Source organism: Amblyomma mixtum, chromosome 5 (genome assembly GCF_055824585.1).
Source record: "Amblyomma mixtum isolate Tamu chromosome 5, ASM5582458v1, whole genome shotgun sequence".
Taxonomy (NCBI): Eukaryota; Metazoa; Arthropoda; class Arachnida; order Ixodida; family Ixodidae; genus Amblyomma; species Amblyomma mixtum.
Genome location: NC_143016.1, coordinates 146333835 through 146360434, shown reverse-complemented (window position 1 = coordinate 146360434; position 26600 = coordinate 146333835). Strand labels below are relative to the sequence as shown.

Below are 26600 nucleotides of genomic sequence, written 5' to 3'. Positions count from 1 at the left end.
CGCCCGCAGAATTCATCGTCAGCACAGTAAACACGCAGCGGCTAGAAACGGCTAGGCCTCACGTTCACGGCAGCCGCACACAAAAAAAGAAAAGCGCGGAGGTAGTCACATGCACACCGTGGGAGAAAAGAAAGCGGAGGAGAGACGAGCCCACTTCCGGTTGCGAGGCAGCTTCGGATTGGACTGGATTGTATCGGATGCCTGCCCTTGGCGATTAGCAGAGTTGGCGTGTGCCTCTCGGGGAGTTGGCTCAATTATGCTCGTTATTCTGAAATGTTCGGAATTTTGAAATTCGTAGTAGTGAAATATTTTTACTTTGAAGATATAGATATTTTGGCGGGGATTTTGAAAAAGTTCATAAATATGAAAAATTCGTTAATCTGAGGTTCGTAGTAACGAGATTATACTGTATTCATGTTAGTCTTCATCTCCCTAGTTCTTTTGTCTTCCCCGCAGGGAGGCGTCTGCAGCATGCAGACGTTGGTGAGTGGCGACACCACGGGGTTAACCTGAGCATCCGCAGGGACATCCTCGCAGGGGGATGATGGTGAACAATGCGTCACCACGGACCCGAGCATCCGCGCTTAGCCGTGCGTGGCATCGCCGTGTCCGGGGAAAAGGGGATCCTGGTGGTTGAGCCGATGCCGAGCGTTTGGACCCTTATGGCCCCTCGGCGGAGGCAACACACCACTTTGGCCCCAGCTTCCTGTAGACGGCACCTCCGGCCTGACCCGACCGGAGGAAATCGGCAGTCGCCTTTTCCTGTCCTCCCCTCTATCTTTCACTTTCCTATTTCCTTTCTTACAACTCTCCTGTATCCTCCTCTCTTCTTCGTTTTTCCTCTTTTTCCTGGCGGCGAGGGTTAACCGTGTGTGACCAACTACCCTGAGTTGAGTCATATTAGGTTATAGTTAAGGTGTACAGCTGGCGTGGGCAGGACTTGCTTTCAAGTTCCTGTCCTGTCCCCTTGTTGGACTCCATGGTGGGTGGCTGGCACCATGACCGAAACACATCAATTTTTTATGGCTCCCCCCCTTTCAAAACCTGATCGCTCTCTTAAAAGAGTGCGGAACGAGGCAGCAGACTTTTTTTCGAAAAAGATACCTACATTCACAAAGTTTCATGTGATACATAGCAACAGTGACGAAAAGCAAGCTCGAATAATATCCCCATTCCTTGTAACCAAATGTTTAACAGATACCTTAGGGCCTGGCTACAAGGTATCCAAAATGTCCAGTGGCGACCTACTCCTCGAACTCCGTGAGAGCATCCAATGCTCAAAACTCTCAAACATCGATTCCATAGGGGACATCTCTGTCTCCGTAACTCCCCACCGATCCCTCAACACAGTCAAAGGCGTAATCTCAGAGGCTGACTTCATCCATCTAACAGAAACCGAAATGCTTGAAGGACTTTCCGATCAAAATGTAATTGAAGTGCACAGAATCAAAATCCGCAAAGACAACAAAGAAATAGACACCAAACACATGGTCCTCACGTTTAACACCAGCAGTTTGCCCGAAACGATCGATGTTGGATACCTGAAAATCACCGTAAGGCATTACATACCCAATCCCCGTCGCTGTTTCAATTGCCAGAAGTTTGGCCATGGCTCGCAGAGCTGCCGCGGCCGCAAAACCTGCGCGAAATGCGCATCAAAGGACCACCAGTCTGAGGAATGTGACGCAGCACTACGCTGCGCAAATTGCGAAGGAGACCATGCTGCGTACTCCAGGGCGTGTCCGTCCTGGAAAAAAGAGAAAGAAATCATTACCATAAAGACAAAAGAAAACATTTCATTTAAAGAAGCCAGAAGGCGTTTTGCAGTTACAAATACATTCTCCTTCTCAGCAAAACCAAACTTCGCTGATGTGGTGCGCGGGGGCGTAGCACCACACAGCGCTCCGGCACCTGCCGCGGCCACTTCCACCGCGCCTGTGGCAGTGCCATCCACGCCCCAGGCCGAGACAGCGAAAGCTGCTCTGCCAACTACAAGCCAGGGAGTGCCGGCCCACAGGTCAGCATCCCGCAGGACTTCCCCCCGTCGGGGGAGGCCTGACACCCACACACCCGCGGCTTCTTCGCGGTCGTCCAGCACCTCTTCCGAGGTGATGGACCAAACTCCCAGCCCGCCTACTCTACAGCGGCGGAACAGCTCTCTTGAGCGAAAAAAAGGCAGGGCTACCATAACGGCCCCAGAACATAAGTAATCCTCTCGTTGCTCCTACCCCAAAACATAAACATGGCTTTTCTAGTTCAGTGGAACTGTAGAGGAATATTGAGAAATTACGACGACATAAAAAACATTTTAGGGTCAATGTCACCCGTAGCCTTATGACTCCAGGAAACCAATCTAGGTCCGCAACATATGAACATCCTGAAGCATTATAAAACTTTTAGACGCGATCGTGAGCAGGCAAATAGACTCTCTGGAGGCGTCGCGATTATCGTACAAAGCGGCGTTCCTGCTCGAGAAATAAAACTCAAAACAAAACTTGAAGCCGTTGCGGTCAGTGTCGTCAGCCATAAAACAATTTCTCTCTGTTCTGTATATATTCCTCCACATTCTACATTAACAGTCCACGATTTACAAGAACTTGTCAATGAACTTCCAGAACCGTATCTAGTAGTTGGGGACTTTAACGCTCACTCCCCTTTTTGGGGAAGCGAGCACTGTGACTCTAGGGGTCAAATAATCGAAGATTTTATCCTCACAAACAATATATGTCTTTTAAATACAGGAAAAGCCACCTACTGCTCCCCTGCCTCGGGGAAAATGACCTTTTTAGATTTGTCTTTTAGCTCACCTTCTGTTTTTAATGATTTTAAATGGGATGTCATTGACAACCCATATGGCAGTGACCACCTCCCTATACTAATCACTTTAACATCCCCACCGGAAATAATCCCCACAAGGCCACGGCGCTGGAAGCTTCACCTCGCCGACTGGTCACTTTTTAGAGCAAAGGCAACTTTAGAAAATATAGTTTTAGAAAATCTTACTATCGACCAGATAAATGAAAAGTTTACTAATTGTATCATAACTGCCGCACTCACAGCTATTCCTCAGTCGTCAGGAGTGACGCGACAAAACCATAAAGTATGGTGGACAAAAGAATGTAAAGAAGCTAAAAAACAACAAAACAGAGCTTGGGGTAAATTCCATAGGTATCCGACACATGAAAATCTCTTAATTTTTAAAAAAGCAAAAGCTAAAGCTCGGTACGTCCATCGCAGTGCCGAGAAAGCTTCATGGCAGAATTATGTTTCATCTATCAACAGTCAGATCCCATCTAAAAAAATGTGGGAGCAGGTTCGAAAATTAAACGGTAGCTTTTCACCATTCACAATTCCGCTTTTAACAACACCCGGCACACAAACAAGCATAGAGGAACAGGCAGACATACTAGGGGAACATTTCGCTGCAGTTTCAAGTTCATCTCACTATACACAGTCTTTTTTAAAATACAAAAACACAGCTGAAAAACAGAGGCTCCCAACAAGTGGAGGCACAAATGAAAAATACAATTGTCTAATTACCCTCCAAGAAATCAATAAAGTACTATCTGCCGGCAAAAAAACTGCTCCAGGACCCGACGAAATACACTATGAAATGCTTGCGCATCTTTCCGAGCCAGCCGTGGAGGCACTTTTAAGATTCTTTAACACAATATTCATGACTGTCAAAATACCGGAAGCCTGGAAGAAAGCTATTATTGTACCGCTTCTTAAGCCTAGTAAACCCCCAACTTCTCCTAGCAGTTATAGACCCATAGCCCTGACTAGTTGCCTTGCCAAATCCTTCGAAAGTGTCCTAAATATAAGACTAACCTTTGTTCTTCAATCTGGTGAACTTCTTGATATCCATCAGTGTGGATTTAAAAAGGGATGCTGCACTACAGACCACCTAGTCCGCCTTGAAAATACGGTCAGAGAAGCTTTTATACACAAGCAACACTGTCTTAGCGTCTTTTTTGATTTAGAAAAAGCATATGATACTACCTGGAGGTTCGGGATCCTCCAGGACTTAGCTGAGCTTGGCATCCGTGGCAGAATACTGAACTCAATTAAAGACTTTTTGACTAACCGTTCATTTAAAGTTCGTCTAGGCTCAACCCTTTCAAGGGATTTTATTCAGGAAAATGGAGTGCCTCAAGGGTGTATTTTAAGCACAACTCTTTTTATTGTAAAAATGAATTCTCTTAACAAAATTATACCAAGGTCCATAACACATTCAGTCTATGTCGACGATCTTCAGATAGCGTGCACATCTTCCAATATATCTACATGTGAAAGACAAGTACAACTTACAATCAACAAACTGGCAACATGGGCAGACAAGAATGGTTTCCAGTTCTCACCACAGAAAACAGTAGCCTTACTTTTTTCACTCAAACGAGGCTTGCACACAGATCCCACATTACACCTAAACCAAACCAAACTGCCTTTAAAAAAAGAACACAAATTTCTAGGCATCACCTTCGATAAAAAGCTTACTTTCCTTCCTCACATAAACGCACTAAAGAAGAAAGCGTCGCTATCACTGAACATACTTAAAGTCCTTTCACGCAAACACTGGGGTAATGATCGGGTATGCCTTCTACAGATTTATCGCTCTGTAGTACGTTCCGTTTTAGATTATGGCAGCATAGTGTATGGATCAGCAAGGCCGTCGTACTTGAAGCGACTGGACCCTGTGCACAATATGGGTTTGCGTCTTTCAACTGGTGCTTACAGGACATCACCCATAAAAAGCCTTTACGTAGAAACTAATGAACCACCACTTGCAGACAGACGAACAATGCTAACATGCTCATACATCTTAAAGATCCGTTCCCAGCCTAAACACATCTGTTACCCACTCGTTACAAAGTGTCCATCTCGAACACTATTTACCAACAAACCTCTAGCAATCAGACCACTTCTTCTCCGCTTTGAAGAGAAATGCCAAGAACTAGACATAATGAACATATTACCTAATATTGCCCGCAAACCTGATCCACTCCCGCCTTGGTACTGCCTACCATCTGTGTGCGACTTCACATTAACACAATTTCAGAAAAAACATACACCACATGAACAGATATTACAAGAATATTTAGCACTCAAAGAAAAATACGGAGAATACGAAGCATTTTATACCGATGGATCAAAATCGGCGCACTACGTGGGAAGTGCTGTAGTTCAGAATAATTGGGAAAAAATAGTACGGCTACCTGAGTGTGCATCCATTTTCACCGCCGAGGGTTACGCAGTCGGGGTGGCTGTAGAAAAAATAATAAATGAGAACATTCAGAACAGTATCATTTACACTGATTCTCTGAGCATACTAACCTCACTTCACCATAGAAATGCAGTGACACCACTAATCGGGGATATCATACATAACATAACGAGCGCCACAATACAGGGACAAGACATAAAATTTTGCTGGGTTCCCAGCCACATTGGAATCGCTGGCAATGAGAAGGCGGATGAATGTGCTGCGAAAGCTCGCAACAAAGAAATAAAGAAAGCGAACATTCCCTACAAAGATGGCATGAAGTTAGTACAGTTTAAGCTCAGAGATAAATGGCAGTCTGAATGGAATATTGAAGGTAATAATAAGCTCCACTTAGTAAAACCATTTATAGAAGAATGGAAGTCATGCTCCCACCAAGAACGTTTCATCGAAGTTATTTTATGCCGCCTCCGTATTGGACACACACATCTCACACACAACTTCCTACTTACAAAAGAAGACCAACCTCTTTGTGAAAAGTGCGGAGATGATCTAACAATAAACCACATATTATTCTCATGTACAGAACTTGAATCACTAAGGAAAAAACATTTTACTACCTTTTACAAAGAACACATTCCTTTTCATCCAGCATTGATTTTAGGCGAAGATGCACTTGTCAGTATACCCTGTGTTTTTAGCTTTTTAAGGGAAGCCAGTATTCTTCATCAACTCTAATTTACTCACCCTGTTCTTCACTGCATACAGTTATACACCTCAGCCACTTTCTCAATCATGAGAAGGAAGCTGAGGTCTTTTTCTGAGTTGTTGGGAGCCTCGAAATCCTTGCCGAGCCAAGGATGTCTGCGGAGGTAACCCAACCTTTAAAAGTTTCTCTATCAGACATTTTTAAAATTCTTGTCTTTTATCAGCTAGTTAGTAAAATAACTTTTAGGCCCTTTACACCAACGTTTTTATCCACTTTGTTTTCAAACTCTGCTCAAGCATATTTTTTCCATACCTTGTTCTTGGCGCATGATAGCCTTAGCTGCTTATGCGCCAATAAACCCAACACAACACAACGCAGTTCTTTTGTCTCTGGACCGAGGTTGCAATGAGCCAGCATGCACGCGTGTATTTGTAATGAGGATGCCCCCGTGGTTCTGAAAGCTTTCGTATATATATATCTGTATTCGCACCCTTTAGCCATTCAGTACTTCTGTTATTTCTAGCTTATCCCACTTGTCGCACCACTGTCGCCCCACATGTATGCTAACTGCTGAGTACAGATCGAGTTGCTTCAAAACTTCATGATATGTGCACCGAAAGGTTTCTTCAGCAAGCAGCGTTTGCATCATTCGAAAGTGATTGCCCCTCTGAAGGTAGCACCTCAAAAGCACATATCATTGCAAAAAATGTACTGCTTCTGAAGAAAACACTGAAGGGAAGAATAACAAAGTAATGCTACGCTTCCATTGTACATGTGCTGAAAATGTGTCAACATAATTCACCATCAACTAGCCAAACTTTCCACCTGACGTGTTCGTTTTTCTTCACGGACAGACTATGCCACTTTAATGAGGCCGCCCTCGTATACAGGTTCAAACCAATTGAAGTAGGAAAATGTATATATATTTGCCCGATATAGCAAAATTTCGTGACTCGAAACCGAAACTAACAACACTGTCGGTGCCGTCTGTAGCCAAAGTCGTAATCCTGTCTAACTAGCCATTTGTCTTCGCACGTTTTTGTGTCTGTGTTATCTGTGTGCTATCATTCTCCGTTTCTTTAATCAGCTAAATAGGGCATCATGCTTGCGTGCGTGAAATACCAGGACCATTATCGGGCGATACTGCCGGTTCAGCTCATAAAAAACTTCTATCCGTTAAACGAGCTGGACTTCGACGCTGCTAAAAAAGTGCAAGCCTTTTGGGCTAGTGAAGACGGCGCAGTAGAGGGCTACTACCCGGCCTTTGTCCTTGCACTTGTTGGTGAGTAAATATTTTTTTATGGGAGTTTGGTAATAGCCGTATGTCTTAAAGCATGCAGGTATGCTTGTTTGGGCCATAGGCGATGTACATAGGTAGATTTCTCTCTTTTTTTGCGTCTGATGAATGGGGTACTTGAGTTTGGTGGCTTCTCCATGATAGGAATTATAGGAAATACAGTTAAAAGGATACAGACACAAAATGTCGAACGCAAGCGAACAATGATCTGTTTCATTGGCGTAAGATGCCTTCTAACAAGTTGCAGTTGCAGGCTTTGGGTCGATGGAACATATTTTAAATTAATATGAATGTTGCCTGAGGAGCCGCGTGGCATTCCGATCTGGATGGGGTGACATCAAAGTGCATTTGCCTCAATTATTGTGACGTCATTGAACCCATTCGTTGATCACAGTAACAACCAGTACTTGCCGATGACGCTGACGGTGCTAGGAATGTGGTAGTTCTGGTTGGCTGGTCGACTGTGACATCAAGGTGTACTTCATCGCTGGTCCATACCCAAACTGCTGGTATAAAGTAGTTTGTAAATAGCTGTTAACGCTGCGCTTTGGAGGTTTGAGCTTATTTTCATAATTAGTAGGCCCATGGGGAGCCTGCGCTGCCGAGGTGGCACTGCAGTTATTCTACTATTCGACTAAAAACTGCTGCCGTCAGTCGCTTGGGCCGCTACAAACGCGAGGGCACATTCTGAACGATTAGAAGCCCGCGTTTGGTTGATAGCACTATTTGCCTCGCTTCTGTACACATAACCCCGATAACTGACACGCACCACGTGTGGCTTTGACAGCGCGCAGAAGCTCACGCCAATAAACTCAGGAAGGTGGCGTGGAATAGCACTACGAGTGCACCAAAAACTGCTTGCTCCTCTCGCTAGGCTGTGTGTTACGGCGCTGCAATCAACACGGCAAACTTCAGCGCAGGTTCCCCATACACCTCTTTGAAAGCAAAAAAACAGACACCCCAAAACTATCTGTCTGCACCCCTTTAAAAAACTACCGCAAAGCTACAATTTTATCTGTGAATTTCTGCTGACGATTCCATCTGTCTGCACCCCTTTAAAAAACTAACACAAAGGTACAATTTTCTCTCTGAATTTCTGTTGACGATTCCATGGTTTTTCCCACGTAACAGGGAAGGTGCATTTATATGCGTGACCATCCTAATGTTATCCAACTTTTAGACACTCTGGACTCCATGAGGCAGAAGTTGGAAGTCTGCCATAGAGCCTTTCCTGAGGCTATTGAATCCTACCCCGGTGCGCCATGCAAGAAAACGGTTAGTGTTCAGTTTTGCTTTTTGACTTCTGATGCATGGATAATTTCGTGTTGTCTCTGTAGCATTGATAAATTGCACAGGATGACGTGGGAGGAGGTGAAAAGGGGGAAGTTGCTTCCCAAAAAGCCAGACTGTCCTGTTGCCACGCACCCTTGTTGCTGTGACCGACTTGGCCCCTTATCTGCTCGCATCATAATGTATTTGCTGTGTTTATGGATCATAAAAGTAATATCATGTCGATGGTGAAGAGCAAAAAAGCTGCCAAACTTTTCAACTCTGCTCCTGGACAGGAGGATTGCACACATATGATAAAAGGCTTCATTTGAGAAGTGTGGTCATGTTGGACTGCAAGAAGCCTGTGCTGTGCCATGAAATGGTGAAGGCACAGTCACGTTCCTGCTGCAGCATAACTAAGCAAAGTGGCTGCACCCATCCAAAAATGATGGCTGTGACCAGTGGCCTGCTTTTTCACCCGGGCTTTCCCTAACAGAGTTTGTTCAGTCAGAGCATGTTTGAGTCTGCTAACATCATGACGCTGGAGTACAGACATGTACCAGTTCTTATATGCTGCGGCCTTTAAGTTTGTAAGAAAAAAAAGCTGGTACGGGGGATATTCATGAAAACAATCAAATTGGACACTTGCAGCATTCTCTTTGTTGCATGAAAAAAATTGCATTAATGTTCATGGTACGAGGTTTTGCTCATTTGTATTTGTCACACATTAAGTTAGTTTGTGTTTATTAAAAAAAAGTGATGGTCTATTTGGCGTTGTTAGGCCAGATGTAAATTAGTTGCGCTAGCACCGAGGTTTCAGGCTTAAGACAATCATCATGAAGAAAATTATAAATGTGGAAACGGGCTGGCCAGGCTTAAGATGTACTTAAGTTGACCTGGCCATTTGTGTGATTGATTTTTTTTCTCTCCTTTTCTCCTTCAGCTTCTTTCACTGCCATTTAATAAGGTGTGCAGCATATCACAAGTGCTTTTCTTGTAGTATGAACTTAATAATATCTCAACACACGAATGAAAACAATGAGTTTAGGTACTGATCAGAGTGAACCACTTCACTAGGTGGGTCATAATTTACCAGCATGTGATACTTGCTTTTCAGAACCTGCCGTCAACTAGAGAAACGAAAAAAAGAAAAATGGCAGCATCTGTGGCTCTGCATGAGAGTATAATTAGTCAGTATGATGAAGATGAAGAAAACTGTGAGGTTTGTGTTTCTTCAGTTTGTTTCCCATTGTCATGGAGAGCATTGCCGACTTTGCTAAATTGTTTTGCAGAGGAAGGGAAACATAGCTCTGGCCGTGACGTTGCTTATTCTGTCACAGCCCATTTTGCCCATTTTTCTTTCTTAAGGTTTCGCTCCTTGTGTACTACCTTTTACGCGAAGGCCTAAGTGATGATGGCAATTAAGCAACAAGCAGCGCTGTCACGTGAACTGTTTTGCTTTTGCCACTTGACTCCTCACTTGGTTGTGGTTCGGCAAGAAAAAAAAGCCAAATTTCCAAAGAACACAGAGATTGCATTTGCTTTAGTCATAGTTACTCTATGACTTAGGTGCCTAGTAATTTTCCTTGTTCTGCGCAGTGAAGTGGCTCTAAAAAAAATGGGAAGCATGTTCTGAGGTTCGTCATGTGAAAGTGCGGCTGGTTAGTGTCGTCCTTCATGCAATACCAATCGAGTATGCTGTATCGGCCCGGAAGTTGAGAACTGGTGAATTAGTTTTTCTCTTTACCTTGTGCTTTCTCAGTTTCATTTAAGCAGTCAATATATCCACCTGCCAAATTTAAGCTACAGTGTTACTTGTTTCCAAGTAGCAGCTCAGAAGGAAGGCGATGCAGTGCCCTGTTTGGTAATTTGATCTGGCGAACAGGTTTAAAAAGTGCAAATTTATTCTCCAGCCATAAACATAAATGCTTCTAACTACAAGCAAAGCGCATGCGTTAAAATATTTGCTCAAGTGAGTTCATTTCAAAGGCACCGCTGCGTTTTTGTTTACAATCAGCGTCTCTGCTGGGCGCAGCACTGCTTTTGTTTACAAACGTGACGTTTGTGTATTGGTAAAGTATGCTGTAAGCGCAAAAGGAGTGGTGGCCCCTAGTATCAATGACGCTGTTCTCAGTTGCTCAGCCTTCATACTGTGCACTACATCTAGCGATTAATGTGCTGCTTGCAGGCATTCATGGAACTGATGTGCGCAAAGGAGGTTTTTGCCTTATTTTTTGAATGCATGAAATATGGGTAGGGCCTCGCTATTTATACATTTATGTATGTATTTTGATTTCATTATAATATGCATTCCTTTTTAGCTCGATGAACCAACCAGCACAAAAGATGCTGACGTGATTTTTGAACTTAAAAGCTCTCTTGCGCTAAAAGAGGAAGAGATAAGGCGGCTCAAGATAGAAAATGATGAGCTCCAGCTCAGGAGCAGTCGCCTTACAGATGCGCTGCTTGACAAAATAGGTAAGGACAATAATTATTGGCTTGTCTGGGAGCCAGTATCTTGTATTGAGGCTTTGAGTACTTCGGCAAGCTGTTATATATCTTCTGCGGTGTGCCTCTCAGACATGTACTCATATTGGTATATTGAAGTGGAGCATGAAAGCAGCATCTAACCTTTGTTTTATTTTCTTCAGTGTTGCTTGAGTGCGTTGTGCAAGCATCCGACTTACTGCTACTACTTTAAGATGTAGTAATAACTGAATAATCATTATTGTCCGTAAGGCAGAAACTGTTGGCTCTGGCAAACTGGCTGTTTAAGCAGGCTTTCTAAATGGTTTTAAGGTTAAAATGTGACAGCACAAATATAGCTGAAAGGGTGGACCAGAGTTTTTGGTTTCAGCTTTCTTTCAAACATTGCGTATCGCTCCAGTATGTAGATACATGCTGTAGGATTCGTACGTGTGCAGTAATTTATAACTGCATTATTTAAGCAATTTTAGTTTCAGTTGCTGAACGTTGAGCTGTGCTGTGACGTCGGAACCATAGAAGAGCAGCAACCCTAACACATGGGCCTCAATAGTTATGGCAGACAGACTGCTGTGTCGTGTGCCGTCACAAACATAGTGTGCATGCCAGCGCCTCTCAAAATGCCAGCAGTCTTGACCAATAAGCATATACGCTTAGAAAATCTAAGCATGCGAGGGATGATACCGACTTCTTAAAGGAGTATAGGTACCAAATTTTGGTTGCATGTTTTCTTCTTTGCGGTGACGCTTGTCACATTACTGTGCATTGATGACCACGTGGTGTTTACCTGAGTCCGCTAAACAATTTGCAATTCAGTTTCTTCTCTCATGTGGTTCCAATTTAAGTTCCTACAGTCCTGCAACTTCAGAGGTCAGTATAGGTCACGTGAGGCATGAAAAAATTGCAATATAATCGCTGCTCTTTCATATGTTCTCATTACGAATCTTGAGGCAGGCTGTCTTTAGCATTGTAGTGAACTGAAACGATGAAACCATGATTTTATCAGTTTTTCATGCTGCACGTGGCCTCCCAATAAAAAAAACATTGGAACCAATTGGATTTCCAATGGGTTCCAATTGGACGAGTTCAGTTTCCAATTGGTTCTAATTGGAATGGTGTTCCAATTGGATGGTCCAAATGAACTTTCCAATGGGACCATTTGAGTTTCCAATTGGAATGGTGTTCCAACTGGATGGTCCAAATGGACTATCCAATTGGACCATTTGGGTTTCCAATTGGTGAGCCCAATTGGTCTTACCAATAGAATCCAAATGGACTGCCCAACTGCACCCAATTTCTCCAATGAATGCTTGCATGTTTGACAAAAAAGTTAGAACTAATATGGTACTTACAATAAGAGCTATCAGCAGCTTAGCCTAATGAATTGTACTCATCACCTACACCACCACTGGAGCTGAAATTAAATTAAATAACTGCGCCCAGTGGGCAAGCGTCACTGGCCGCAGCATAAGAGCCTAATAAATTGGGTATATAAGTTGGAGCAGAAGTGTGTTCTCTGGATGTACGTATTGAGCTAATGTATGCTACTAGTGCCTGAATGTGTTGCTTCTGTGTGATGCATGCGTGTGTGTTGGCTTTGATTTCCATAAAAGCATGTTAATTTCAGTTCCGTAGAAAAATGTTGATTGGCACTAGGCAGAGTGTCTCCCTGCAGTCCTCATAATCAGTTTTCTTTTTGCACATATTTATCCAAGATCCTAGAGCATATTATTCAAACATTTAGCTACCTTTCTCAATGAACGTAACATATTTTGTGAATATTTTCTGGGTGAAATAACTGCCTGGCCTAATGGGTCCAATTGGCTAGTCCAGTTGAATTCAATTGGTCGGGGGCTAAAAACACAACTGGAACCATTTGGTATCAATGGGAATGTCCATTGAGTTCCAACTGGAATGTCCAATTGGTTCCAATGGGTTTTTTTTTTTTTGACTGGGCTATGGTGACATCATTCAACGTTGAAACTGAAATAGCATGTGAGAAATTCAATTATAAGTTATTAAGCGGTTCTAGGGGAATACTATGTGGTTATCTGTGTTTACTAACATCTTTGTTTATCATTATTATAAAAAAGAAAGCAAGCTACCAAAAATTACATGGTATACTTAAAACCATTTGGCTGGTTTTGGCTAGTCTCACTCTGCAGTCTGCCAACGCGATGTCTGCATTGGCTGTGCCCTAGTCCTACTACGAAAATAGCACTGATCGTCTGAGGAAAGCTTTGTCAGTAGCCTGCAGCTGAAAAGTCAAGGAGCATTTAGCCGATGTCCTTGCTACATTATAGTGACACAGTGCACCTTTGTCCACAGTGACTAATAGGCACCATCACCTTCACATCGCTCTGCCCACAGCCAGGCTGCGAGACTGCTGCAGGTCCTGTTCTGTTGACTGCTGCTTAGTTATGTTGACTGTAGCCGCAGTTTGCCTCCTTTGCATTGCAGTCAAGTTCTGTTTACTGTTGCTTGTGCATTATCAGGGAATCAGGTCTTGTTCACTACTTGGTGAGAGCTGTCAGTTGTTTAATTTTGTTTTGAGTGCATGTAACGTTCTTTGTTTTTTTGTTGTTTCGAAACTGCAGAAATAGCTCGCAGAGACTGCCAGAGGGGCAAAGTGATTGCAGAATTCATAATGCCAGCACCGATTAGTGCAGGTAATTAGTTTTTGTTTTTTCAGGTATCTTAAATTACTGCAATGTTATGCTGTCGTGACATGTATTGAGGTTTTTTTTGCACATTAGCTCTGTCAGGGCCACCTGATGCTGCAGCAGACCCATTGTTACCTGTGGCAGAGGGCACGAGATCCACAGAAGTGGTGCCACAAACTGAAACAGGTGTGTCCTGAAGGTTGACTTTTGTTGCCAGTGTCCCATTCTTAAGACTAATTGCTTCATTTTTCTAAACGCAAAATTACCTGCCAGATTCTTTCACAGAGCTTGCTTGTGGTTGGCATTCATGGCAATTTTAGTGTGTACAGTACTTATTTTTTTGGTCACTTTAATCGCAGTACCATGCCACATGCTTACATAACAACTAGGCTTGTTTGATCATAATGTTATAGTTCACAGTTTGTGTACTGCTCTGATTATATTTACTTTTTCTCACCGAAATGCTTGTGAAGCCTAGATTGCAAACACACTGGTGTTTATTCTTGCAGTTTGTTCCCAACATCATCTTTTAGTCACATGCATGCAGTCCTTAAATTTCATTCATTAGGTACACTGTTTTCCACCTAAAATACTGCATGTTCCACTAGTTGGATGCCATGCTGAGGTTGCAGATCTGCAATTCCAACTACTCTCATTGTCACCGATTTCAATAAAACACGCTGGTTTTAGCCATGTATCATATCTTTGCACTGTGCCCATCTGCACCGCAGTTCAAGGCCATTAGGCAAGGCATTTCTGGGAATCAAACGTAGTTAAATGTTGCCAAACAAGCTGGCTCCTAGTAGTCCTGCTCAAAAGCAAGACTGCTTCTCTGCATGTGAGAGGTGTGCCCTTGCATTGTAGTAGGTGGTTAGCAGGGTAGTGCATAATTGAAACCTCTGATTCACCATCCTGCTGCATTGCAGAAGCTTGTCATCGTTGTAAGACTGTGCTATAATTTTCTTTGACATACATAAGTGGCCAGCATGTAACAGTAGGACCTTTCTGATATTATTAACAACCAGCATACTCAGTACTGAATGACAAAACATTTCAAACTTTATTACCTGCATGTAAAGTAGTGAAATGCTGAAAAGTAATATAAATGGGAAAGTGAAAAGAAAGCACTTATTTCGTTTCATCAGCAGGGATTCAACCAGCACTCATGTAACGTTAACGGGCTTGGTGAGGAATACTAAATTTTTAACATGTACCATTAAAATTTTCAAAAGTTGTACACTTATTTATAGTTATGTAAGGAACAGTGTGCAGTTGATTTCTTTTGAAAATTATTTAAGCAGTATTTATATAAATGAACCTCTTGGATGGAGGTGAGCCACCTTGGTTTGCTAGGAGGATTGCCCCTGTGACTGAGTTGTTTCCAACAGTTAAAATAGTTGTTTATCAGTTCACTGATTCACCATTTCGTTTCCTTGATCACAGAAAAGGCAGCTTTTCGTGCCGAAGATGTTGATGGAGCAGTGCTCGAAGATTCTGTTCGTGAGTTACACTTTATTTGTTCAGTCATGCTCCAAGGTCAGCTTTTGCCTGACCTTCAGTTCAGTTCAGTTCAGCCTGTATTTACATGTGTACTCCAATGTCATCACTTAAACATCATGACGGGCATTCGAAAAATAGCACCATATCGACCATATTTTTTCAATAGACAGTGTATGCCAGTTCAAACATCTCGCAAACACATTTTTATGTGAGAAGTTTGCCGGAAATATATATAGTGATGGCGAGCACAATGATGAAAAGGCTTTGGGAACACGATACTTAAATTTTCTTAATTTTTTTGTGGCATGCTGCAGCACAAAGCGCCTGTTTTCACTGCATTAACTTTTTTTCCCTGAAGGCAACCAATAAGTTCGGGCTTTAGAAACACCTACTGTTCTAAAGCCCGAACTTATTGGAAGGTCTCTTCGTCTTCAGTGCCGAAGAGCCGCCACTCTTCATCACACCTGAAGAGAGGGGATTTGCAAATTCACACTTGCGAGTTTGAGGGGTTGTGCAACAAAACGTTTACGCTGAAAAGCGAAAGTCGCCAGAACGGCCGCATCTGCTTTGCTTAAAGGTGCACTGAAGAGGATTCTGAACTTGTCTTTTTGCCGCGGGAACTCGATCTACACGTTTCTAGCATTCTTAGAAACTGCAACTTATTGCCCTGTATGGCCGATTTCCCTAATTAAATCGAATTAACGTCCGGCTCCCGCCCTTTTTTTTAATTCTGCCTCGTACGATGGGCGGAGTCGACCAACGCGTGAAGTTCCTTTCAGCCAGCTCCGTGGAGGCTTTGCTTTCGCTTTATTTTGTTTTTTAGGTTTCCATGAATAAATAGTTTCATTCGCAGATAATATAGCCGCAAAATAAGCCCGCAGAAATAAAAATACGCGCGGACTATTTGCTACTACGGACTACTACGTATTACTCCGCCAATGGCAGAGCGGCAAGCCGCCACGGGACTGGGTGAAAGGCACTCCACGCTTTGGTCGACTCCGCCCACCGTACGAGGCAGAATTCAAAAAAAAGGGCGGGAGCCGGCCGTTAATTCGATTTAATTTGGGAAATCGACCATACAGGGCAATAAGTCGCAGTTTCTAAGAATGCTAGGAACGTGTAGATCGAGTTCCCGCGGCAAAAAGACAAGTTCAGATTCCTCTTCAGTGCACCTTTAAATTTCCTGCCTTCCGAGCCCAAGAATCAAACTGCCAAACCAATGAGAGCGCTTTTTGGCAGCATCCTAGTCCAATAACGTAGTGGTGGCAACTTCAGGCATGGTTTCAGTCTTCCCTTGAAGCATTTTGGCATGACAATTACTGAAAACAGGTGACATTTCTAAATCACTACGCCGTGTCATGACGTATAGGCTGACTGCTATGGCTGCAGCTAATCACATGGTGTGTGACTCAAAGGGCACTGGAAAATTGACAAAGATGCACAGCAAATGGTACAATTCATTAGTTTCTTGCATGCCACGGTTTTGCTGATGGCGACAGGGTTTCACATTTGCAGTGTTAGAGACACTGCAATACACCTGATTTTCTGTCTCGCCGCTGGTCGCGTCATCCGTCTCAAGAACGAAGGCTATGCAGCAAGCTGCTGAAGCCTTTGAGATTAACGATTACAAGCAGTAGCCATGTACAAATCTTGGAGAGGTCATGCAGCTAGTTGCCATCACCTGAGTGTCTCCTCCCTCCCTTGTTTACTTGGTCTTGCAGCTTGCACGTCACGAGGTGGCGCAGCCCCGCAGGAGCGTTGCTTGGTTCGTCGTGTGTGCCCAAACGCCACCGCACCTGGGCTGGGCACACGCGTTTGAATGAAAGGGCTATGTTTTAATAAACTGTAATAAGGTGTGGTAGGGAGAAATTCAAATTAATGAGGTTTGAGTTAATGAGCTTTCACTGTAATTGACCTCAGTGTCCCTTTATAATGCAGGCCAGTGAGCTTGAGCCTGGTTCTTTGCAGTGTTCGTTGCAACTTAGCAACGGACATTTGTTGTCATAGACTAGTGTTTAGATTTCTGCACCGTTCAATGAATCCCTGCAGAAATATTTCGCAACTGGAGCTGCTTTTCTTACTTTGCTGGAAACGCTGGTTCCGGTTGCCAAAGCTTGACAGCTGTCACTTCTGATTTAGTGCGAAGCATCTAAGCAAGTGATCATGTCCTCTACTCTCCCATTCTCCTTTAAGACATTACACAACTTATACCACAGGTGTGTTGCTTCGTTGCGTTGTAGTGCAACTGGGCTAACATTTGTTTTTTGCTATAACGTTCTTAAGTTTGCTGTAAATTTTCAAGCATTGCTGCATGTATGAATGGACTCGTGCAAAAACGAATTGCACTAGCATTTCAATTGGCCAAACACAAAATTGTCTGTGTGCTGGCCTGCTTGCTTTAGTTGTAAAAAGCATCATGGTTAGACCAAGCTAGGCTCTAGTCCACCTTTTAATTTACTTTTCAAGATCGTTGCCCTCAATTATTAGTCACATTTGTCTTCTAATTGCACTGACTTTCATTATTGACTACAGAATTAGACTACGAGTGCATGGCCAATACTCCATGGCTAAGCTGGAATGAGCTGCATTGTGCGTTTCTTTCTAAAAACTCACTACAGTAAAACCTTACAATTTAGGCCTTCAAGAGGATGGAAAAATGTCCAAATTATCCAAGGATCAGATTATCAAATATCTCCTTAAAAAAACTTCTAGGAATAGCTTGTTTGATAGGGAATTTATTTGGTATAGAACTATTGCTTGTTTGCTTTGAAGGCTAGAAGTTCTTGGGAATATATTTTGTATCAGGACGGTTTACTGAAAGCAGAGGTTCTCCAAGTGTCCACAATAGCGGTGTCATATGTGAGCAAGCCTCCACAGCACAGTGAACAACACGTGACCAGCGCACAGTTTTGGCATGCTGGAATGTGTTTACACGGTTTTGGTGTACAGATATTGGCACCAGAGCAGGAGCATGGCACTGTCAAAAAGACCAGCGACAACTACTAAATTCGTACTTTCCAAACTGCTGCTTTGTGCATGCGCACCATTCCACCTTTGCCTCCTCCTGGCTCCACTGTTTGAAGACGAACTATGCTTGCGCGGTTCATGCAGTTCTTATTAGCGACACGCTCAAGCTGTAGACGGTGCATACCTGCCACTTTGCATATGCACTTGGCACCTTGTGGAGCTGAATCATGCTTGTGTCACCAATGTGCACTTGTTTTCAACCACTTTTTTGGGGAATAGTTGAGTGTTCATGCACTACCCAGAGAATGCCAAATCATGTGGGAAATGCGAATCTGCATGCGAAACAACGTGCAGCTGGGCTTGGTTAGATCAGCTGTTCAGTGCCTGAATCAAGCCTCTGGTGCCAAGTCTGACATGGGTGTTATCAAGGACCATACCAGCTTTCTGAATTCAACTGGGATGAGATTATTGAGGTTTTACTGTAGTACTGGCATGTTATGGCTTTTGTCAGAACCGACAGTTCCTTACTTTGCTGTTACTACCCAGTCAGTGACAGAATGTGTTGCATTGTACTTTGTGTTCATATACTTGTTCGTGCTGCTCGGACCAGGCTATGTTTCCTGCAGATTATGCAAGTATTAACATTTTGTCAAGTGGAGGAGTGGCATGACTGAGTATCACACACACATTCTGAATGGGTTTTGTCTGCAACCCCCCTCCCTGAGGCAAAAATGAATCTGTGTTTATGTAGCGTTCATGAAGTGTGAATGGTGCATGAAGTCATGTTCTTCATGTTGAATTCTTTCAGAGGAACATGGATCCGTAGGTGGCGGGTCCCACAGCCCTGATGGCATTTCATCTGGGCCATCGCCCAGCTATTTGCAGGCAGCCAATGCGCAGGTGATCCTGAATAGCAGTTGGTATTATACGTGCTATACATAAGTGAATAATAATGCATTTTATTTTCAATTAACGGATGCATATTCAGAGCTTCTAAAGCATTTCTATTTAAGGTAACATATAAACTTGTGTAAGGGCTGCACGTTATTTTTTACTTCCGATGTAAACTTCGAAGGTGAAGCCTATGCAGAAATAAAAAAAAAAGAAAATTTTTTTCTTATCTTGTCCAAAACAGGATGCGGCGTATACGGGTGCAGCACTTACATGGGATTATAGGGTATTACTTTGCAGTTATGCATTTTAATTTCGAAACTACATAAGCGCGAGTGACCTGCAAGAAATTGTAGTAGTAAGCTGTGTTTCTCATCATACAAGGAATAGAGGAATAGTTTCTTCAAAGTAGTTCAGCAGCCTTAAGTTCAGTAAATATATGAATGCACATGGATGTGCCTGCCAAAGTTGAATATTAACACAGCATGATACAGTTCCTTTTGTCATCACCAGAATTTCTTAGCAAGGTTTGCTAAGCTTAGTACTGAAGACACACTTCCTGCTATAAAGTGTATACCATGTTTTTTTCCTGAAGCCTGATTTTGAGATGCTGTGTCAGGAGAAACTGGTAGCAAGGATGTTTTGTTGCATGCATTGTGCAGGCCATGGCCAGCTCAAAAATGGAGATTCTGCCTGAGAAGTGGGCTTGGATAATGCGGAATACTTCGGACAGCAAGTGCTGCCTGGAAATCGCCAGGCAGCTGGGGAGTATGGAAGAGGCAGCCGTGCGCAGCCTTACCGGCCAGGCCTGGCAGTGCTCGGTACTTCATCGAAAATGCCAGCAACGCCTGAAAAAGTGCAGGCATTGAAAAGTAAGCAAACGTTACTGAAAGACTGCATTAATATTTAAAAGTTCAACCTAGCGGGGCTTTACGATATCAGAACCAAAAGTACTGTTATATGCTTCCTTGTTTTGTTCTCTTTTATTTCATTTCTAGTCTTTCTGTGACGTCTTTTGTGCATAGTGTCAGCATAGAAAGTTTCCAATGTTCACAAAAAACATCTCTGAAGCAATGGAGGCCTTGTGTTCCAATTTCTGACAACTTGACTAGGTCGGATGCATATTGCCATGAAGTGTGAAGACCATCCTGTGCTGCCTTTCAGACCAAGCATCACTACTAGGCTATTGACCTAATCATAGCAGTAAAGTATCCCCGTTGGTGAAAAAATGGGCTGCACTCATCCCTAGAGGTGTACTGTTTTTTGGTGCTCTGGGTTTTTATAAAATGCTAGGCTTGCTTATTTCCTCGACAAGGCATAGATGAAGTCTTAATTGGCGTAACGTCTTAATTCTATACTTCGTCTCATGGAAGCCTGCATCACAGTCAAATACATGCTTTATTGGTTAGCACAGTGGTAGTGCAACAAAAGACAAAATGTCATTGAAATGCATGGGTCACGAAATTGAAAACAAACTAGTAGAGTAAACATTGTTTCTAATAGCAAACCTCAGAAATGCGAGTGCTGTAAAATTTTGCGAGTTCTCAGATTCAGATAATTTGGACTGCTGCAGGTGTCCTGGCCAATGCTCATAATGTCTGTGGGATAGGATGTTTGCGAATTCAGACACCGCAGGTCTTGAACAGTTGATTTGGACAGCTCCCAAAGACGCCATGTCTAAGTGTGACCTCCTTGTCAATTGAGTGTGCCATGTATTCAACCTCGGGCCTGAGTTGCATATTACATTGTTCCTCGTGGACCTCTGGCAGGCATTAGAGTAATGATAAGGTCTCTGTCGATCAGCTAAGAAAGAGTGCAGTTGTGTAGTTCCATCTTTAGAGCATAGTTGAGGGGTCGACAGAAACCTATCTGGCAAGGGAAATTCAGCATATCAAGAAACACACTCCATAGTCATGCAAGAAAAAAAAAAAGAACATAAAAGCATTGACATTTCGGCACCACTGTAGTTGTGCTGTGCTGAAACATCAACACTTTTGTGTTTTTTTTTGTATGACTATGGCAAGTGTTTGTTTCTTGATATGCTTCGTCTTTGGAGCTTCTCAGCTTGTGATCCAAGCCAGCCTAGTGCTGTTTACAATGCTGACTAGCTTGTCGTTTATGTTTTTTAAAGGCGCCTTGCCATTCTGTTGCCAGTGCTCATTTTCTATGTGTCTGTACACGTGATTTTTTCATTCAGTTCCGGGAAGTGTGATTTTTCCGTCCGGGATGTGGAGTTGGCACCTTGTACGGCATAACCGAGTGGTGCGGCCATGGTCGTTCATTGTGACTGAGACACAGTAACATTGCTCTTATACAGGGTGTCCGCGCTGGGCGAGGGTTAAAAAATACAATATTTGAGGTAGGCCAGGGAAACCGCTTATATACATCTACCAACCGGCTTGCGCATCATAGGGAATTTTTTGTTTTGCAATTAATTAGCAACTAAGAATTTTTCTAAAAGCGTAAATATTCACTTTAGACAGCAAATGTGAATAGAAAAGTTGGAGAGCATCTTCAGAAACCCCCATTCCATTTATTTGTGATAAAGAAAACCTCACGAATATCGTTTTTCCCGAGCTCCAAAGAAAGCCCGTGAAATACAAAAAAAAAATTCGCATCACTAGCACATCCGCGCGCCATGATTGTGCTGCTCTCAACCGTGGCTTGAGTGAATCAAATTAGCTGCTGGCAAGGCGCGACGGCCTCAATGCTCCGGCAGGCCGATATGTCAACGGTGGTTGTGGCGCCAGTGCGTGCCAGTCTGCAAGCATGACGGTGCAAGGTGCAGTGAATATGCCGGGCATTGTGAGCTATGAAATGGCGAAAGGTGACAAACACAAATGTAGGGAGTTTTATTCGCCACTGAGAGGCAAAAGAAGATAGGCAAGTATTTTACTTCTTTTGCCTCTCAGTGGCGAATAAAACTCATTGCATTTGTGTTTGTCAACTTTCGCCATTTCATAGCTCACAATGCCCGGAACGTTCACTGCACCTTGCACCGTCACGCTTGCAGACTGGCACGCGTGGGCGCCACAACCACCGTTGACATATCGCCTGCCGGCGCATTGAGGTCGTCGTGCCTTGCCAGCAGCGGATTTCATTCACTCAAGCCACGGTTGCGAGCAGCACAATCGTGGCGCGTGAATGCGCTAGTGATGTGATTTTTTTTGTATCTCACGGGCTTTCTTTGGAGCTCGGAAAAAAGATACATGTGAGGTTTTCTTTATCGCGAATAATTGGAATGGGAGTTTCTGAAGGTGCTCTCCAACTTTTCCATTCACATTTGCCGTTTAAAGTCAATATTTACGTGTTTAGAAAAATTATCTTAATTGCTAATTAATTAATTGCAAAACAAAAATTGCCTATGATGCGCAAGCCGGTTGGTAGATGTATGTACAGGGTTTTCCTGACCTACCTCAAATATTTTATTTTTTAACCCTTGGCTAAAGTCAGCGTGGACACCCTGTATAACTGATGGTAGCACCAACCTTGTTTTCAATAAGCAAGTGTTTGTTGTAATTGCGGCCATTATAAATGGGCTCGACTGTAAATTAAATTGCAGTGAATATGGTGCGATGGTCCATGTATAGTAATCTCAGCAAAGAAAACATGCAAGTGAAATTGGTGGCTGTACTCCTTAAAGTATCTAGTTCTAAATAATTTGTTCCAGTTAAATATTCAACAGGTTTTTAAATCTTTAATGTTGGTGTTACCATTGAGACAAACAAAGAAGCACATATGTTATTTTTCTTTCAGACTACTTCACCAGTGGAAGTGCGGGTGGCTGCTGTCCGAAAGTACCTGCGCAGTTTCTTCGTAGAAGCCGCCCGGCTTGGAAAGCGCACAAAGAGGAAGCCAGAGGGATCTGGAATCCCCCAATAAAGAGGGTTCACTTTAAGTAATTCAAACGCGATGGTGTTTTTTTTAAACATACGCAGTGCATGCCAGCTACAGACAATATTCAGATTGTCAAAAATAATGAAGGACTACTGCCATTCTAAGATACCAGTCAATTTTTGGGGCTGTCATCAATACCAACGTGTACAAGCTTAACTTGAACATCCAGCATACCGACACCGTTTTCACGTCATCATCATTTGTTTATTACGCTGGCAATTCCGATCATCCCAACATGCCCAGTCATCCCAACACTCCCAATCATTCCAACATGCCCAATCATCCCACCATCCAGCGTCCCAACGTATTTTCCATTACCATAATCCACCAAGATGCTTGATGCTGGTTTCCAATATTCCCATCATTGCCTTTTTTTTCCAATAGGGCAGTGTCGTATGACACGTTAGGTATGGACGAAAAATGGTGGCCGATTTGAATAAAAATATCATTAAACGTTTCAGCCAGATATACATGATCATTGCTAACATGTGGTAAAATGGCGTTTTGGGCCGACGATTTTATTATTTAGTTGGTGATACGCCATATCTCTTTACAATTGCCTTGTGCTTTTTGAACGAGTGTGTTGTATTGCTTTTTGCATTTGGGCATCATTGAGAGGGATAGGTTGCGGGCAATTCTCTATAGCTCATTATAGTAGGTGTTGTTTCTATTTTGCTTTATTTTATTGTGCCAGTGTTCTTTATGTTTAATAACTTGCAGTATTGATTCAGTCATCCAGGGACAGATAGGGATCGTAAAGTATTTTGACCACCGAGTATTGCAGTTAATGCTGACATAGCTTGATTTTAGCAGCAAGGAAAACTTTTCATATACTACATTAACATCATCGTCTTGAGCCTGTGAAAAGTTCTTTTCTTGAAGCAATACTCTTGTTTTTTTTGTGATCCCATCTGAGTCGCTTTCTGGTGTTCGTGTTGCGAAGCACCAAGATCTACAGATATAGTTATGGGAAAATTATCAGCTATAGACTCTTTTATTACATCAGCCTTCACTAGATTCTCATCGAAACCGGAGAGAAAATGGTCGATTATGGAAGAAGATGTGGATGTTATACTTCTCGGATGATCGATATGATTTTTTAAGCTATAGGACGACAGTAAGCTTAGGTACTCACTACTCGCTGGATCGCCTAAGTTAATATCGAAATCACCACCTTTTTTACCCCCTTCTGTGTATTAGAAAAAAATCGTCTATACGATTTCTTCCAATTTTTGCATGAATGTTGGTAGATAAGAGTCCGGTGGTCTATATAATACTCGAATTATGACGCCACCTTCTAATTTCACAAAAAGCATGTCATATTCTTCCTTTGTTACTGTATGTCATTCTGTTTTTTGGTATTCTAGTGACGATGATATGTAGAGCATCACACCTCCGCCTCTCCTACCATCTTTTCTTGAAAGTGATAAAAATGTATAATTAGGTATGTTCGTGAATTCATTTTCTTTCAGCCAGGTTTCTGACAATGCCATAATATATTGAACATGCCTTCGAGTTATCATTGCTAAAAGTGAATCAAGATTTCTGTTGAGACTGCGGATGTTACAGTGCAGAAATGATAAATTGTTAGATTTCGGTGTGCTTGGTTTGTTGCACATGTTGGAACAAACTCAGATGGCTGGCGCATGACACTACGCAGTTACACAATTATAGAAAGGTCGGCAGCTGTTGCGATGTGAATGATTTTGGAGTTCTCCACTTTTCTGGCAAGAATTTTTGAATGGGACAGCCACACACAAACTTCCAGTTCTTTTCGTTCTTTTTGGCGATAGCCTTTCTGAACAAAATCTATTCTGGGCAGAGATGTTCATTAATGAACACCGATTCATTGTCAGAAAACCTGATGCAATCTGCGGCAAACCTTTTCTTTTTGCCTCCCTCAAGGCCTGGTCTCTCTTTTGCTCGGGACACAGACCTGACGACAATGTTAGTTTTTTCCTTGTCTTTTGTGGGCGCACGATGCATTCTGTCAATATCAGATGGTGACACTTCCTGTCCGATCTGGTCACCAATTCACGATTTCCACCAGTGATTCGTTTGGTTCTTGCGGGATGCCTTTAATATCTATGTTGTTGTTTCTGCTATATGCTTGAGTTCAGTCAGTTCCTTTTGGGTATCAGATAACATCTTTGCCATCTGTTCCTTCTCTTCCTTCAAAACAGCATGCTCTAGCTTTAGGGTGTCTAATTCTTGCTTAGTTGCGCGAAGTTCTTCAAATGTATCATTCATATAAGTTAAGCCCTCTTTCATCTCATCTAGTTCTTTTTTCAGTGTCACATTTGCTTCTGTTACAAATTTGAACAGCTCTTTGATAGATGACGGTGCTTTGTCACCCATGTCGAACAGCGAGCGATCCAAGCTTTCAAAAATTAGGCTTTGTAAAAAAGGCCGCGAAGACTTTTACACACCTGCAAGGTAGGTGAAAGACGATTAGGGCTTGTGGCTCCTGCGCTTCTGCCTAGATCGCTCGCTGTTCTGGTGGGCTCTTGGCCGGTGCTGTCAAATTTATATGGTCGCCGGAATGGGTAGAAGATCCTCTGCGCAGGCGCGGAGGTGGTGATTCGATGATGCAGCGGGTTCTGTCAGGGGCTGTTGCTTCTTTTGGGCACGGGGTAAGCAGCAGACCTGGGTCAGCTTCACGAAATGTCACCCAAGGCCGTCCACTGCTTGTGGCTCCTGCGCTTCTGCCTAGATCGCTCGCTGTTCTGTAGCAGCGGTGACAGAATGCTGTGTTCAGTTTATGGAAACATCTTAATTCTCAGTGTGCAGAAAAAGAATAGGCTCGGCTGCGAGAGGCAAAAACCAGTTCATGATACTATCCCTAGACTTCCCTAGTAGTCACCACAGCGACGCATTTGAACTTCAATTCGAAGACAACCAAGTCGGTAGAAAAGAAACATACAAAATCAAATCATTTCAAAAGATTAGAACGATTCCACATAACTATTATGACATGTACACAACACTTGTAAGTAACAATATTTAAAACCATATAGGGCTGATTAAGTGAACCCAATCGTAACAAATAATAAAAGTAGCAGCATATATCAGAACACTTTCAAGCCTCAAAAGCCTCACAAAGCATCGCATATATGCGCCAAATAAAGGCGTTCAAGTGAAAAGCACCCACTACTGATGAGAAGCTGTCTACACCAAAATCTATTTTCATCTTTCAAGGCAGATCAAAAGCAAATGATCACAAATGTACAAGGTTCTCTCCTAAAAATTCACACAACTTTTAAGAATAGGATTTTTTTCAGGTAGATCAGGGCTTTTTTCAGCGTAGCATGGTCAGCGACGCATGTTTTTGAGGTCAGGAGGTTCACTTGGCTTAGGTATGAACGTGGCTTTTGCCGACTTCCATTCTTGGGGTAAGGTGCCCCTCTCCAAATGATCGTTCACAAGTTTGCGAAGGATGCTATTGATCTTGCATCCAAATTGCGGAGTGCCTTGTTGATTATGCTGTCCAAGCCCGGGGCAAAGGTAAATTAGCGAAGGATGCTTTGGTTCTGCATCCCATTTGCGGAGTTGCTTGTTTGTAATGCTGTCCAGGTCCGGCACTGAGGTATTGAGTAGCTGCTGTAGTGTAGCCCATCATACCTCTGCCTCCGTTATGGGGGCATCCAAGGCTGGATTTGGAGTTCCGGTATATGATGATAGGGGCTGTTGCTTTAAATTTGA

General features: G+C 42.9%; 1 protein-coding gene across 4 annotated transcripts in view; it reads left to right on the top strand.

The window, feature by feature from the left end:
- The window catches only part of LOC149344015 (uncharacterized), a 65251-nt gene extending 42348 nt beyond the window's left edge, over positions 1-22903 (top strand). For 2 of the 4 annotated variants that reach the window (XM_089546132.1, XM_089546131.1), the window contains 9 exons: positions 8408-8502; positions 9614-9718; positions 10818-10974; positions 13578-13649; positions 13737-13829; positions 15087-15143; positions 18919-19010; positions 19664-19873; positions 22758-22903. In XM_089546132.1, coding sequence (XP_089402258.1) covers positions 8408-8502; positions 9614-9718; positions 10818-10974; positions 13578-13649; positions 13737-13829; positions 15087-15143; positions 18919-19010; positions 19664-19870 — 878 coding nt within the window. In that variant the 3' untranslated portion in view covers positions 19871-19873; positions 22758-22903. Of the gene's footprint in view, positions 1-423; positions 7213-8407; positions 8503-9613; positions 9719-10817; positions 10975-13577; positions 13650-13736; positions 13830-15086; positions 15144-18918; positions 19011-19663; positions 19874-22757 lie in introns of those variants that run through there. The other 2 variants (XM_089546134.1, XM_089546133.1) reach the window with 2 other exon arrangements.
- The last annotated feature ends 3697 nt before the right edge of the window (positions 22904-26600 follow it).